Raw genomic sequence first — 14,057 nt, 5'->3', positions numbered from 1 at the left:
CTTTTGATTGAACTAATGAAGATATGTTCTGGGGGGGGCTCCTTTTAATTCTGTCATAATTTTCATACTTTGTCACTGTAGGCCTACTGTATTTGCATGAATACATTTTCATGAGGGAATTTAATGCGCTTGTGAAATCTCATATGCCCCATGTATTCTAATGGCAAGGCAAGCGTCCTCTGAACTGTACTCCGCCTCACTCGGTCTCTCTACATAGACTCGCCAGGCCAGCAGGATGTTTCGTTCGGTGTGTCCCACTGTCCGTTGAGCGTCGGGACGAAGCAGCTCTTTTTACTGTGAGAAATGTCTTGGTTGACGGATGGTGAATACACGTTTTCCCGTTTTAACGGGTGAATGTAATTATTAAGGGGAGTTTATATCATAACGAGTCGCCTTTACCAAGTGAGGAACTATGGCAAATGTGAAAGTCGCGATTCGAGTTCGCCCTCTCAACGCAAGGTAAATTCAGCCTATTTCTTTTCTATTCTGAGTTCATTGTCAATAAAGTTGGACTACTAACTAGCTTTGCTTCATATGCAAGTGATTGGACAGATGATCTACTCTATGATCCTTTTATAATAGATGACAATAGTTGTGATTTCTTCTGCTGTTGTGTGTGTGTGTGGGTGTTGTCAGTGTTGCTACGCATGGGAATTGGACTGAATTGGGCAGCTCCAGCTCATTCGATCTCCTAGCCTACATTCTGATACAATGTATTTCATGTCATGATGATGCAATGTAGGTAGCCTATATGCCTAAAATGTACATGACTTCTGTACTGTGTATACACCCTATGTCTCAGTTTGCAAGTTACTTCTTGAAAAGCCATGATACCCATGTACACTGTCAGAATAAAAACATATATTGGCTCCACTCACTCCATTACTATGCAATTACTAAAGTAGTAATCAATGTGCTACAGTAACAACACTATTGAAATTACAGTGTTAGCACAACAAATTAATATGCTGCCTTCTAGTGAATACATGTCCCTTAATTTTGTTATGTCGCTCAGTTGTATCACAACCTAATATGCAACATTTGTTGGTGAAACACTCATAGAAAAACTTTTGTCTATTTTACAGCTGCATTAAAAACACAATCTTGGGGTAGCTAGACTAGTGTAGTAAGCAGTGTGCATACACAAGCGCCCCCTCTCTACCCACCTATTAGCCCAAATTACAATAGTATGTTGAGTTAAAGGTCCTTTGGGGTGCTTAAGGGGTGGGGTTGTAGAGTTAAGTCAAATTTAAGTTAACTGTATTTTGCCATTGCATTTGGCCAAGTAATATATGCCTAGCTATAAAGCATTTTTTTAATGTCTTTTCCTGAACATCATTGGTTGTTTTAAATCCTTTCCTTGCGCTTTGCATTACAAGATGGGACTTTATAGCTAACGTTCACTGTCATGCAAATACATGCTTCCTGGTTGTGTCTTTTACAGGGATTTGAGTTGTTGCTGGTATGTGTGTGTGTATGTGTGTGTTGTACAGTGTGTGTGTGTGTGTTTATATGTTAATGTCAAATGTTTTGCACTTCAGTACAGTTTAATGGTAGCTGTCATGCCATCATTCAGGCTTTGCACTGTGACACAGAGATAACAGAAGAACCCAAGCTGTTACATGTTTCTCAAAGGACCAATCGGCCCTCTACCTAATCTATCCTTTGTCTACTGACAGCCAATCCGACTCTTTCCAATTGGCTACAGTATGCTGTGAAGCCTTTGGAGAGTGATAGAGAGAGAGGGAAAGAGAGAGACAGACAAAGAAAGAAAGAGAGAAGAGAGCACTAGCTACTACATGTGCTACAATGTGTCAATCCATTTGAGAAATAGGCCTATATCTATTTCAGTTTGTGTCAAAACAGAGGAGGCCTCATTTTGTTTTCCATCTCCTTCCTCCTCCTTCCACTCATGCTGGTAGAACCCCAGTTAGAAGCCGTCTCTCTGAGGTTGTCGTGGTTTTGGGTTGGGCAGCTGGGGTTGGCAAAATGAATCCCACGTGGTGGAGCATGTGCTTATTACAACTTACAACAGAGTTCCTGGTCTGATTTCTCTACCACACGACACACACACACACAGACCAAGGACAGAGAAGTTATTAGTGCTATTGCAGCGTTCCCTCATTGTTGCAATCCCCCATTATCGCTCAAGGAGTTTTAAACTCATTCAGCGCTACTCTACTAGAGCCTCAGATTTCATTCTGTTGCATCAGATGTGTCCAGAGACAGCAGCTGGAGCACACACATCTGTCCTTGCTCCACACACACACACACACACACACACACACACACACAACCAGATGCCGGAGAGAGAGAGACACACACATGGGCTTTTGTCCCAGGAATGGCTCAAGCTTCCTCACCCGAGGGACTCTTTGCAGGGCCCGTTTTGGACTGTTTTCTTTTGCATAAGAACTGGTCAGTATTGAGATTTACACAACTCTGATTCAGGGATTTTCTGGATTGTCTTTCACATCATGTAATAGTCTCATGTCACTAGTCTCAAGTAACAGTTCATTATATTTGCTAGATTTGCCTGCAGTCCCGCCTTCTTTTTAAAAGTCACAGAAATTAAGTACATAAAACAGACTGATCATCTGGCATTTGAAAATATGGTACAGATGAAACGATGGCCCTATTGTCTCTGTAACAACCATTAATTATAATAATGCTAGGTCTCATGTAGCCAACCTGTCCAGCTGTGTGACGTGGATAGGTCAGAAGAACCGATGAATGAATGACATGGTCTGTCACCTTATTTGTTCTTGTCATTGCCTCTGATATTCAGTTAATATAGAATAATAGTATGTCATTTAGCAGACACTTTTATCCAAAGCGACTGACTGTCATGTGTGCATACATTTTACGTACGGGTGGTCCCAGGAATTGAACCCACTATCCTGTCGTTGCAAGTGCCGTGCTCTACTAACAGCTAGAGAGGACCACCAGTTTATGGTCATGTCTGTCCACCATGACTTCCCCTCTTCCTTCGCATCTGTTACCCATCTCCCCAACATGCCCCCTGACTGGGCACTAATAATGTGTAGTTAATGTGGGCAAATGCATGTTTCTACGTGAAACTATAAAAATGAAAGTATGCTAACACAACGTCTGTTTCTCTGTCTTCCACAGGGAAGGTGTGGATGGAGGGAAGCTTGCTGTGCAGGTGGAGGACAAGTTGGTTAGGATAAAGAATACTAAGGTGAGTCCAATACTGCCTTTTTACCCAGCATGTAACTGCACAAGTGAATCTGATACACACAGAAAAAATGGTTCTAAATAATACCAGATAGGGGTTATTTGGCTTGTAACCATAGCGGAACCATTTTTGGGGCTATATAGAACCACTTCTTTAAGGTTCAATCAAGAACCATGCTCATAAGGTTCTAAATTGAACCTGTATGATGCTATAAATAACCATTTCCTAAGGTTCAATAAAGAACCAAAAAAAATGTTCTTTATACTGTAGCGGAAAAGGGTTCTGCTATGGTTACAAACATTTTTGGGGCTATATAGAACAATTTTTTATGGTTCTTTTTATGGTTATTTTATGGTTCTCAATCTGAAAGGTTCTTTGTAGATCCTTTTGAAAAACCATACAGGGTGTTTTATTCTGGTCAGCCAAATTATATTGTTAAAATTCCATAGGTGTTATTATTGTGTAATTGACAAGTTAAAATGAGCTACCTCTGGAACAGCTTGTGTCCCTGACCGATTTAATCAACTGTTCTCATTTGACACAAGGCCATACAAGACACCATCACTGGCCATAGTCAAATAGAATGGCATAACACAACACATTAGATAAACTGGAATGACACTCTCACTCACAGTTGCACAAAAAGAGCTGTGAACAAACCACAACCCAAAATATTCTAATGAGCTACCTCCCTTACATTTTAATTATCACTAAAAGAGCAAACAACCCTTTTGTAAACTGTAAAAAAAAAAAACATTGAAGAGCTCAAAGGGTTCTTTGAGTCATTATGGTTTCACATAGAACCATCAATCTTCCCAAAAGAACCCTTGAGGAACCCTCATTTATTAGTGTGTACTGTACAGTTGAATCTGATACTGTATGTTATTGATGTGATATTCCCACATTATATTGCTCTGTGATATTGGCAAATACTGTATATCTGTCAATCAACATCAGAGCTGAGGCAGCGATCTTGACATACTGTTTATGTGTGTAGGGCAGGTTGAGGGCAGCAGGCTCCTAGGAGATGGGGGCATCCAGAGGGTATCTGTCTCTCACACGCAGGATGTTTACACTCAGGACTGGGCCCTTTGCTGTCTGATTCCAATATTATTCATAATGATTGTGCAGAGCAGAGCATACTCTCCCTCACACACACTCCCTCACACACACTCCCTCACACACACTCCCTCACACACACTCCCTCACACACTCTGAGACACTTAGAGGGAGGGACTGTCACACACAGGGCCCACAGGCACGCACATAGACACAACAGAGCACACACACAAACACGCACACACACACACACACGTAGAACACCCACACAAACACACACATGTAAAGGGATCCTCCCACAGACACCACGACACGCATACACACACTCCAATAGGACACTCAAGCCTCTGCTATTCAGTGGCTGATGACAAGTTGTGAACCCAAGTTACAACCCTCATACCTTCGTTAGAGCAAGTGGTTTAAAACTGACTCGGTAGCATGACTGAGTATCTGTGACAGTTTAGCTTCCCCCCCACAATATAATTATTGCCTCCCAGATCCAGAAATTAGGAGGAACCTGATTTATTACTCCCTCTTAGTGACTCAAAATCAAGTTTATTAAGTGTGAATGTTCAGCTTTACAATATTATAAATACAATTTAGTTCTCACCGGTTGCTCAGTGCTGGAGATGTTTACGGCAGAGGTTAGAAAAGGGAGAGGATATGTGTTTTAGAAATGATGTGACAGAGACGAGCCACATATGGCGTCCTGCTGTTATAGAGCAGCTTGGAGCAGACTGGAGCAGGGTCCCATGGGAATAATTATTTTAGGCAAGCGGGACAGTTTGGATTAAGATGGAGAAAGTGAGGGATAGAGAAAAGAGGGGAAGAGGGAGAGGAGAATAACTGAAAAGGGATGGGAGAGAGGGCAGGGGAGGACAGAAGAATGAAGGAAGAGGAGACTGAGAAATGGAGATAGAGGGATGGAGAGAGAGATGAGCTCACACACCATATCTAAGCCTGTGTGCTATATGGTCCAAGCTCCAAAAACACACGTTCACTCTCAGATCAGCCAACCTAAGCAGGCCTATTGTTCAGTATCATAACAATGGTGCATGGTTGAAGGAGCAGCTTTTAACTGCAGTCAATTGGCTGTGAGGAATGAATACCTACGTTTTAGTGTGGCCTAATGCTACTGTTAGAAACATTATTGATGATTGACTAGATTAATGGCCACTCGTATGTGCCCTGCTCAACCTGATCCCCTTAAACTGAGAGTGTATTCTAAAACATTGAAGGATGGTGATGTCAGCTTTAAAACATGGAGACAACGATATATCCATGTTAAGGAAGAGGTTAGACAGTATCATGGTGAAAATACATGAGGTCGACGGTTAATAAGGTCTCGTACACTGTTTGTGAAATGATGCTCAGTGGCTGTAAACTAATGTTGTCCAGAGCAACAGCTCAACAGTTCTGTCCGGGCATGTAGATACATGCTCTCCTTCAGTTGCCCCCTTCATGGCATGGCCCTTAGTCAACAGTCAACACCAGGGCAGTCAGTCCTATTACTCTAATGCTGACACTGTAGCTGATTAAGTGGTTGTCTCTAGTAGTAACACAAGGTAAATAATAATAATAATATGCCATTTAGCAGACGCTTTTATCCAAAGCGACTTACAGTCATGCGTGCATACATTTTTGTGTATGGGTGGTCCCGGGAATCGAACCCACTACCTTGGCGTTACAAGCGCCGTGCTCTACCAGCTGAGCTACAGAGGACCACAACACAGGGTCTCTTGTCTGGGCTGTAACCCTGTAACCTCAGTCCCATAAAGCGTAAGCTTCAACAACACATTCTTTTGATGACCTAATTGAATGCGCAGCAAAACATGCAGATATATCAGTACAGCTCAAACCATACCTCAGCTTTGATAAGCAAGAAATGTGTCTCTGAGAGTCTCTTAACTGACTGACGGTCTGTCTCTCTGTCTCTCTGTCTGTGCCCCTCTCTCCCCCTAGCTGGATGGACGTCAGGACGGACATGGAGACTCCAGGGAGAAGGTGCTGGAGTTTGGTTTTGACTACTGCTACTGGTCTGTGGCCCCAGAGGAACCACACTACGCCTCACAGGAGGAGGTAAGAAGGAGTCCTGCATGTTGTATTTGGTTTGATTTGAGCTGTTTCTGTACCGGGTTTCGTGCAGGTTGAGTGGCGGCATCGGGCATGTGCGTGCCAGGCAGCCTTGGGGGTGTTTGCAGGGGTGGGTGTCAGTAAGCACGTAATGGAAGAACATTTTTCCAAATGGAGTGAAAGGGAAAGGTACTATCTGTACTTGTCCAATGAAATGTTTTGCTACGGTCACAGTGTGCCCTAAGGAATACCACCCTGGCATTTGCGTGTGAGGCAGCCAGGGGACGTTGGGCAGGATTGGGCATGGGGAATCATAACCTGGAATGAAGGAAATAATACTGTCTTTGGAAAGAAACAAAACAAGACTAAACGTCTTGGATATGGATATCGGCTCCATCTGTGGGCCTCAGATTCCCTTTTATGTCTCTGTGATTGCCTGATTAACCTTTTCACGCGTGAGTTCCAAATATCTTGAACCGTTGCCCTGTTGCGTGAGTTTTTTCATGCGTTTTTTCATGCGCGTTAATTATTTCCAAACAAGTTTTATTTTTTAACAACGTTTGAATTGAGGTGTGTTCCACCTCCTCGTTAATTCACATAGAAGTAACCCATTTCACTGTTGAGGAAAATGTATGTTTGAGGCTTTACTGAGTTGGACTTCTCTCTTCAATGAGAGCCCAAGCATTTCCCTAGTGTTTCCCCAGATCAAGTATGAAGACATTACGCATCTCTAGTCAGAACAGGCCTTGCACAAACGTTTTCCCCCAGCACTTTTTCTGGCTGGCGCCCGCATTGTCTTACAAATTGGACTTTGGACATGTGTGCATTCCTATCAAAGTAAGTGGCTTATTTTCTGTATATCTTGTTGTCGTTTCTGCTGTAGCACACCGTATGAATGTATGGATCATAATGTATTTACTGTTTTATTCACATGTTTTCAAGTACTGGTGACAAATCATGCAATCCGTTTCTTGCATAGATTGTAATGGACACAAATGATGTGTGTAAAATACTTTTTTGAATGTTGTACTGATTATGATGAGCTAATGCTAATCTATTTGCCGGCCATGTGTGGCGCCATGTTTGTTGACATTATACAATGCATTCTGGTTGTCACGTAAGCGTCTGTCAGAGCAAATATGTTATAACAAGGGATAGATCACCAGACAGACTTATGGTGCTTTCAAGACAACTGTCTTACTAGGTAAAATCAGGACGTCAATGATCTTCAGGTCGGAAAGTCGGAGCTCTAGAAAGAGGCCAGAGTTCCCGAGTTGGAATTCCGAGTTGGATGACCGTTTTTTAAAAAATGTCCCAGTCGGAGCTCGTTTTTCCCCGAGTTGTCAGTTGTCTTGAACGCACTGAAGTCGGAATTCTGAGATTTCCGAGTTCCCAGTTATTTTGAATGCGGCATCAGATTGTAACTTTGGTACCTCAGGTTTGCCAGCTCAGACCCCCCTTTCCAGAGGTTTTATTTTTATTTAGTGTATACACTTCTCTTCTGTTTGCCCCCCATTTATTGATAAATCCCCCATCATAGTAATATTTCCTGCATCATATCCCCCTACGATACCTTCCCCCATTTCTACCCCCCATGGACTTGAAAACCCCCCACAAACCCCTCTAAAATGGTTTCATCCCTGTTTAGCTTTCGCGTTACGGATAGGCAGTAGGCTTGTATTTAGTGTGATGATCTGTGAGGTGAAAACATTTTATTTGCTTTGTGATTTGTCAAGAACGGTTAACGACTTGTCAAGTCATGTGCTCCGGTTCTAGTATACACTGTAACAAGTACAGTGGGGAAAAAAAGTATTTAGTCAGCCACCAATTGTGCAAGTTCTCCCACTTAAAAAGATGAGAGAGGCCTGTAATTTTCATCATAGGTACACGTCAACTATGACAGACAAAAATAGATTTTTTTTCCAGAAAATCACATTGTAGGATTTTTAATGAATTTATGTGCAAATTATGGTGGAAAATAAGTATTTGGTCAATAACAAAAGTTTCTCAATACTTTGTTATATACCCTTTGTTGGCAATGACACAGGTCAAACGTTTTCTTTAAGTCTTCACAAGGTTTTCACACACTGTTGCTGGTATTTTGGCCCATTCCTCCATGCAGATCTCCTCTAGAGCAGTGATGTTTTGGGGGCTGTCGCTGGGCAACACGGACTTTCAACTCCCCTCCAAAGATTTTCTATGGGGTTGAGATCTGGAGACTGGCTAGGCCACTCCAGGACCTTGAAATGCTTCTTACGAAGCCACTCCTTCGTTGCCCGGGCGGTGTGTTTGGGATCATTGTCATGCTGAAAGACCCAGCCACGTTTCATCTTCAATGCCCTTGCTGATGGAAGGAGGTTTTCACTAGAAATCTCACGATACATGGCCCCATTCTTTCTTTCCTTTACACGGATCAGTCGTCCTGGTCCCTTTGCAGAAAAACAGCCCCAAAGCATGATGTTTCCACCCCCATGCTTCACAGTAGGTATGGTGTTCTTTGGATGCAACTCAGCATTCTTTGTCCTCCAAACACGACGAGTTGAGTTTTTACCAAATAGTTATATTTTGGTTTCATCTGACCATATGACATTCTCCCAATCCTCTTCTGGATCATCCAAATGCACTCTAGCAAACTTCAGACGGGCCTGGACATGTACTGGCTTAAGCAAGGGGACACGTCTGGCACTGCAGGATTTGAGTCCCCTGGCGGCGTAGTGTGTTACTGATGGTAGGCTTTGTTACTTTGGTCCCAGCTCTCTGCAGCTCATTCACTAGGTCCCCCGTGTGGTTCTGGGATTTTTGCTCACCGTTCTTGTGATCATTTTGACTTCACGGGTGAGATCTTGCGTGGAGCCCCAGATCGAGGGAGATTATCAGTGGTCTTGTATGTCTTCCATTTCCTAATAATTGCTCCCACAGTTGATTTCTTCAAACCAAGCTGCTTACCTATTGCAGATTCAGTCTTCCCAGCCTGGTGCAGGTCTACAATTTTGTTTCTGGTGTCCTTTGACAGCTCTTTGGTCTTGGCCATAGTGGAGTTTGGAGTGTGACTGTTTGAGGTTGTGGACAGGTGTCTTTTATACTGATAACAAGTTCAAACAGGTGCCATTAATACAGGTAACGAGTGGAGGACAGAGGAGCCTCTTAAAGAAGAAGTTACAGGTCTGTGAGAGCCAGAAATCTTGCTTGTTTGTAGGTGACCAAATACTTATTTTCCACCATAATTTGCAAATAAATTCATAAAAAATCCTACAATGTGATTTTCTGGAAAAATAATTCTAAATTTGTCTGTCATAGTTGACGTGTACCTATGATGAAAATTACAGGCCTCTCTCATCTTTTTAAGTGGGAGAACTTGCACAATTGGTGGCTGACTAAATACTTTTTTCCCCCACTGTACATCAACGATTTGTAATATGCTGAAAAGTGGCAAAAACAAAGTTAATATTTTTCAGGCAATGAGCGCAGCCATCTTTGACTTTGTTTATTTGCGTTTTATAGTGAATGGCATTCTGGGATTAGGGAGTTTTTGCCAAGTCAAACATCAACAAACATGGCTGCCGTCATAAAGAATTTAGCTGCTGTTAGCTTAGCTGACACGCATTTATTTTCTAAACAACATTACATTAGTCTCTTGTGCTCACCAGAGATGTGGTACATTGTAAACTAGTCTAGCTGTTAGGTCGCTAACTTATGTTGTGTTTTTTGTCAGCGCAACCTGTTATTTAGACTGGTTTATTTTACATTTACATTTTAGTCATTTAGCAGACGCTCTTATCCAGAGCGACTTACAGTTAGTGAGTGCATACATTATTTTATTTTTAATTTTTTCATACTGTTTATGGAATGAGTTTGGCTGTGGATGAGTTCCGTGTGATGCTTGGATGATGAAGTTCGCATTTATCTTTTACAATAAAAGGTAAAATTGAGGACTTTATTTTCCATCAGTACAGAAAATATTTTGATGCTGTTCAGACAACAATGCTGTTTAGACGCGTTTGTTGCGTCATACGTTCTGTTGCTACTGTTCCAATCACATATTTGAGATCGTACGCTGCAGGGACCACTCAACAAGGATCACAAATACGTGATCATACGCGTCAAAGGGTTAAATCTGTTTGTGTTTCTCTGATTGGTGGGTGCTACCATTTTCCTGGTACTGATGGGGGGAGGGGCCAGAATAAGACACACCCCCTTAAACCATTGTGTCATGTTAGACCTTCATTTATAGAACTCAGACTTGATGAATGCTGCATTGTCTTGTTGCTCTGATTCCCGGCTGGTTTATTTACAAACAAACATTTCCATCAAGGACAAGCTATGCAAGCAATGTTGCATTCGGTGTTGAAGACAAGTACCATGACATGGGAAAAGCCTTGGACCACCCTGGCTTAGTCTAGATCCAATGATTTTGTTCTGGTCTCTGTCTGTGAAGACTGGGCAGTTCCTCACTCTCTGCCTCTCTTCTCCTCCCCTGAGAAGTGTCTTTGTGTGTGTGTGTGAGTGGAAGAGCTGTGATGGCGTGCTCTCTCTCTCTCTCTCTCTCTCTCTCTCTCTCTCTCTCTCTCTCTCTCTCTCTCTCTCTCTCTCTCTCTCTCTCTCTCTCAATTCAATTCAATTCAATTCAATTCAATTCAATTCAAGGGGCTTTATTGACATGGGAAACATATGTTTACATTGCCAAAGAAAGTGAAATGGATAAACAAAAGTTAAATAAACAATTAAAAGTGAACAGTAAATATTATACTCACACAAGTTCCAAAATAATAAAGACATTTCAAATGTCATATTATGTCTATATACAGTCTCTCTCTCTCTCTCTCTCTCTCTCTCTCTCTCTCTCTCTCTCTCTCTCTCTCTCTCTCTCTCTCTCTCTCTCTCGCTCTCTCTCTCTCTCTCTCTCTCTCTCTCTCTCTCTCTCTCTCTCTCTCTCTCTCTCTCTCTCTCTCTCTCTGTCACTCTCTTTCACCCCTCCCTCTCTCTCTGTCTCTCTCTTTCTCTATTGCCCCATTCTCTCCATCTCTGAGTTGTGCCCAGTCAGAGGGTGCTGGTGGGGTGGCCCTGCCACTACATTCCTCTGGTGACCCATGGTGGGCGAGGAGGAGGGGCAACAGGGGCATGACATAGAGATACAATATAGTGTTGTTAGTGTGTGTGTTTTCTCTTCAATTCTTTGGAGCTGGGTCACTGGATCACAATCTGACCTCATTCTGAGGCCTTTACGTGTGTGGCTGTTCCACACAAACTCTGACACAGTGACACCAGAGCTGGCATTTACTGTTGCTAGGTCTACCCTTCTCTCTAGGGTCTGTCCCAAAGAATGTAGAATATACACTATTTACAGTGCTGTATGTTGACAACATTTGAATACAGTATTGAATAAAACTACTTGTGTAAGGTGACCTGAGGCTAACACTAAGGACTGGTCGTAAGGGCAGATAACGAAAAGTCTGTGTTGTTTGTGCAGTTTCAGAACACTTAGTTCCCTCAGCAGTTCATACTTTCCCCAGACTTTCACACGCAGACATACTTATTCAAAAAATAATCGAGTTTGGTTTTCTCCCCTTATTAGTACCACTCATGTAATAGACCTACTTATCATTTCAACAGTCTTTAATTCCATTTAAAAAGTCTCACTATTTTAGATAAGCGTCAGATTTTTTCCTCTCACTGGTGCTAAACACTATATTAAAGTCACAATTTAGTCTTCGGTTTTTCTCAAGCACCATGTCAGAGCGCTGTCGTGTAGTTGATGCGTGTCCAGAGAAGACGTTGTCCTCCTGGCTTAACTTCCTGTTGAGCCCTGAGGGACTGAGTCAATCTGAGACCCATGGAGGGAGGGAGGGGGGAGGGGAAACTCAAACCTAACTCCTGCTCCTCCTCTCTCTACCCGACCACACCCCTCTGAGACTGGCCAGTGCAACCCCCCATTCCCACCACCCCAAGCTGCTAGAGCTCTGCTGTGTTGCTCTGTACTGTCTGGATGTGCTGTATATGCCACAGAATTAAACAGAACATATACAATGGGGTCCGAAATGATTGACACCCTTGACAAAGATGAGCAATAATGACTGTATAAAATAAATAATTCAAGTACTGAGCTATATTGTATGCATATTTCTTTCTCTCAAAAATGCAGGGGTCAAAATGATTGACACCGCTAAAGATTCTTATAAATAAAGTAGTCACAAGTTTAGTATTTGTTCCCATATTCCTAGCACGCAATGATCTTTGACCCCTCTGTAACTTTTTCACTCATCCTTATTCACGATTCATTCAGGATTATCCATAATCATGGTAGGATCCACATTAATGTAGAAGTGTTTAGAAACATGTTCTATTCATATTTACAATAAAAGTTACCCCAGTAAGACACAATACATTATTTACCATTAATTTCTATTGGGCACAAAATAATCTGAAACACAACCAAAATGAACTCCAAATACATCCAACAAGTTTGTAGAGTCGCAAGCTTGATGTAGTCATTGCATGGTAGGAATATGGGACCAAATACTAAACTTTTGACGACTTTATTTAATAGAATCTTTAGGGGTGTCAATCATTTTGACCCCTACCTTTTTGAGAAAAAAAAGTATTACTTGTTATGGTATATGCTTCAGTGACAGTGAGTTGGTGGAGTGTCCTCCAGAGGGGATTTGACTGTATACTGTACACTCTAGTCAGAAAGAAGGAGTGAAGTGGAGAGGGAGAAGAGAAAGAGAGGGGAAGGTGAGAGGAGGGAGAGAGAGACAGGGAAAAAAGAGAAAGAATGAGAGATCCTAGGTATTCACTACGGAGTTAGGCCTTGGAACAGAGCTGAAGAAGAGATATAATCCTTAATGGAACCCAGCTGTTGAAGTAGTGGTGAACTAGAGAGAGAAGGGCCCTATTTATTTAAGCACTCCTTTTGTAAGTGTTAGATGTGTATACTTACTGCGTAATATATTCTCTTCTATGTTTAATTAACATGGGACATTTAACTAAAACTCTTTGAAGGACTGGGACATTTAAATAGATGGAAAACGGAAATAGCTGAGAACTGAAAATCATCTGGAGCACAGAGAGAGGAGGGTGGAAGAGGGAGAGAGAGCGGGGGGAGGGGGGATGAGAGAGAGAGAGGGAGAGCAAGACAGAGAGAGGGGGAGAAAAAAGGGAGAGAGAGACAAAGAGAGAGAGAGAGAGAAGAAGGGGGAAGGGGGAAGGGGGAGGGGGGATATTGGGGTAGAGAGAGAGTGAGGGGGAGGGGGGATGAGAGAGAGAGAGGGAGAGCAAGACAGAGAGAGGGGGAGAAAAAAGGGAGAGAGAGACAAAGAGAGAGAGAGAGAGAGAGAGAGAGAGAGAAGGGGGAAGGGGGAGGGGGGAGGGGGGGTGGGTATTGGGGTAGAGAGAGAGTGAGGGGGGAGAGAATGAGGGAGGGGGAGCAAAAACACCCCAGTCCAAGTTCCAAGCTGACTTCATTTGGTAATAAAATCCAGCATTGGGCTCCAGATTCAGATCCTGTCCAATGACGTCTTTTGGGCTGAAATCTAACTGATAAAAAATGACTTAGGAGCAGCTGTGAGTTTGACAGACGAGAAATGGAGGGCTGCAGCGGTTCTGTCGACCCCCTGCCCATTCCCCTCCTCCACCTCTGGAATTTCTCTCTCTCTCTCTCTCTCTCTCTCTCTCTCTCTCTCTCTCAGTCCATGCTGTGTTCGTGACTTGATTATGCTCTCTCTCAGTC

General features: G+C 42.7%; 1 protein-coding gene across 1 annotated transcript in view; it reads left to right on the top strand.

The window, feature by feature from the left end:
- The first annotated feature begins 48 nt into the window (after positions 1–48).
- stard9 (StAR-related lipid transfer (START) domain containing 9) overlaps positions 49–14,057 on the top strand; it is a 69,590-nt gene continuing 55,581 nt past the window's right edge. Inside the window, exons 1-3 of the mRNA XM_041848167.2 lie at positions 49–459; positions 3,133–3,202; positions 6,221–6,337. Of these exons, the coding sequence (XP_041704101.2) occupies positions 413–459; positions 3,133–3,202; positions 6,221–6,337 (234 nt within the window). The 5' untranslated portion in view covers positions 49–412. The remainder of the gene's footprint in view (positions 460–3,132; positions 3,203–6,220; positions 6,338–14,057) is intronic.

Source organism: Coregonus clupeaformis, chromosome 11 (genome assembly GCF_020615455.1).
Source record: "Coregonus clupeaformis isolate EN_2021a chromosome 11, ASM2061545v1, whole genome shotgun sequence".
NCBI classification, from domain to species: domain Eukaryota; kingdom Metazoa; phylum Chordata; class Actinopteri; order Salmoniformes; family Salmonidae; genus Coregonus; species Coregonus clupeaformis.
Note: the sequence above shows the minus strand (reverse complement) of the source record. Positions and strands in the feature narration are given on the sequence as shown.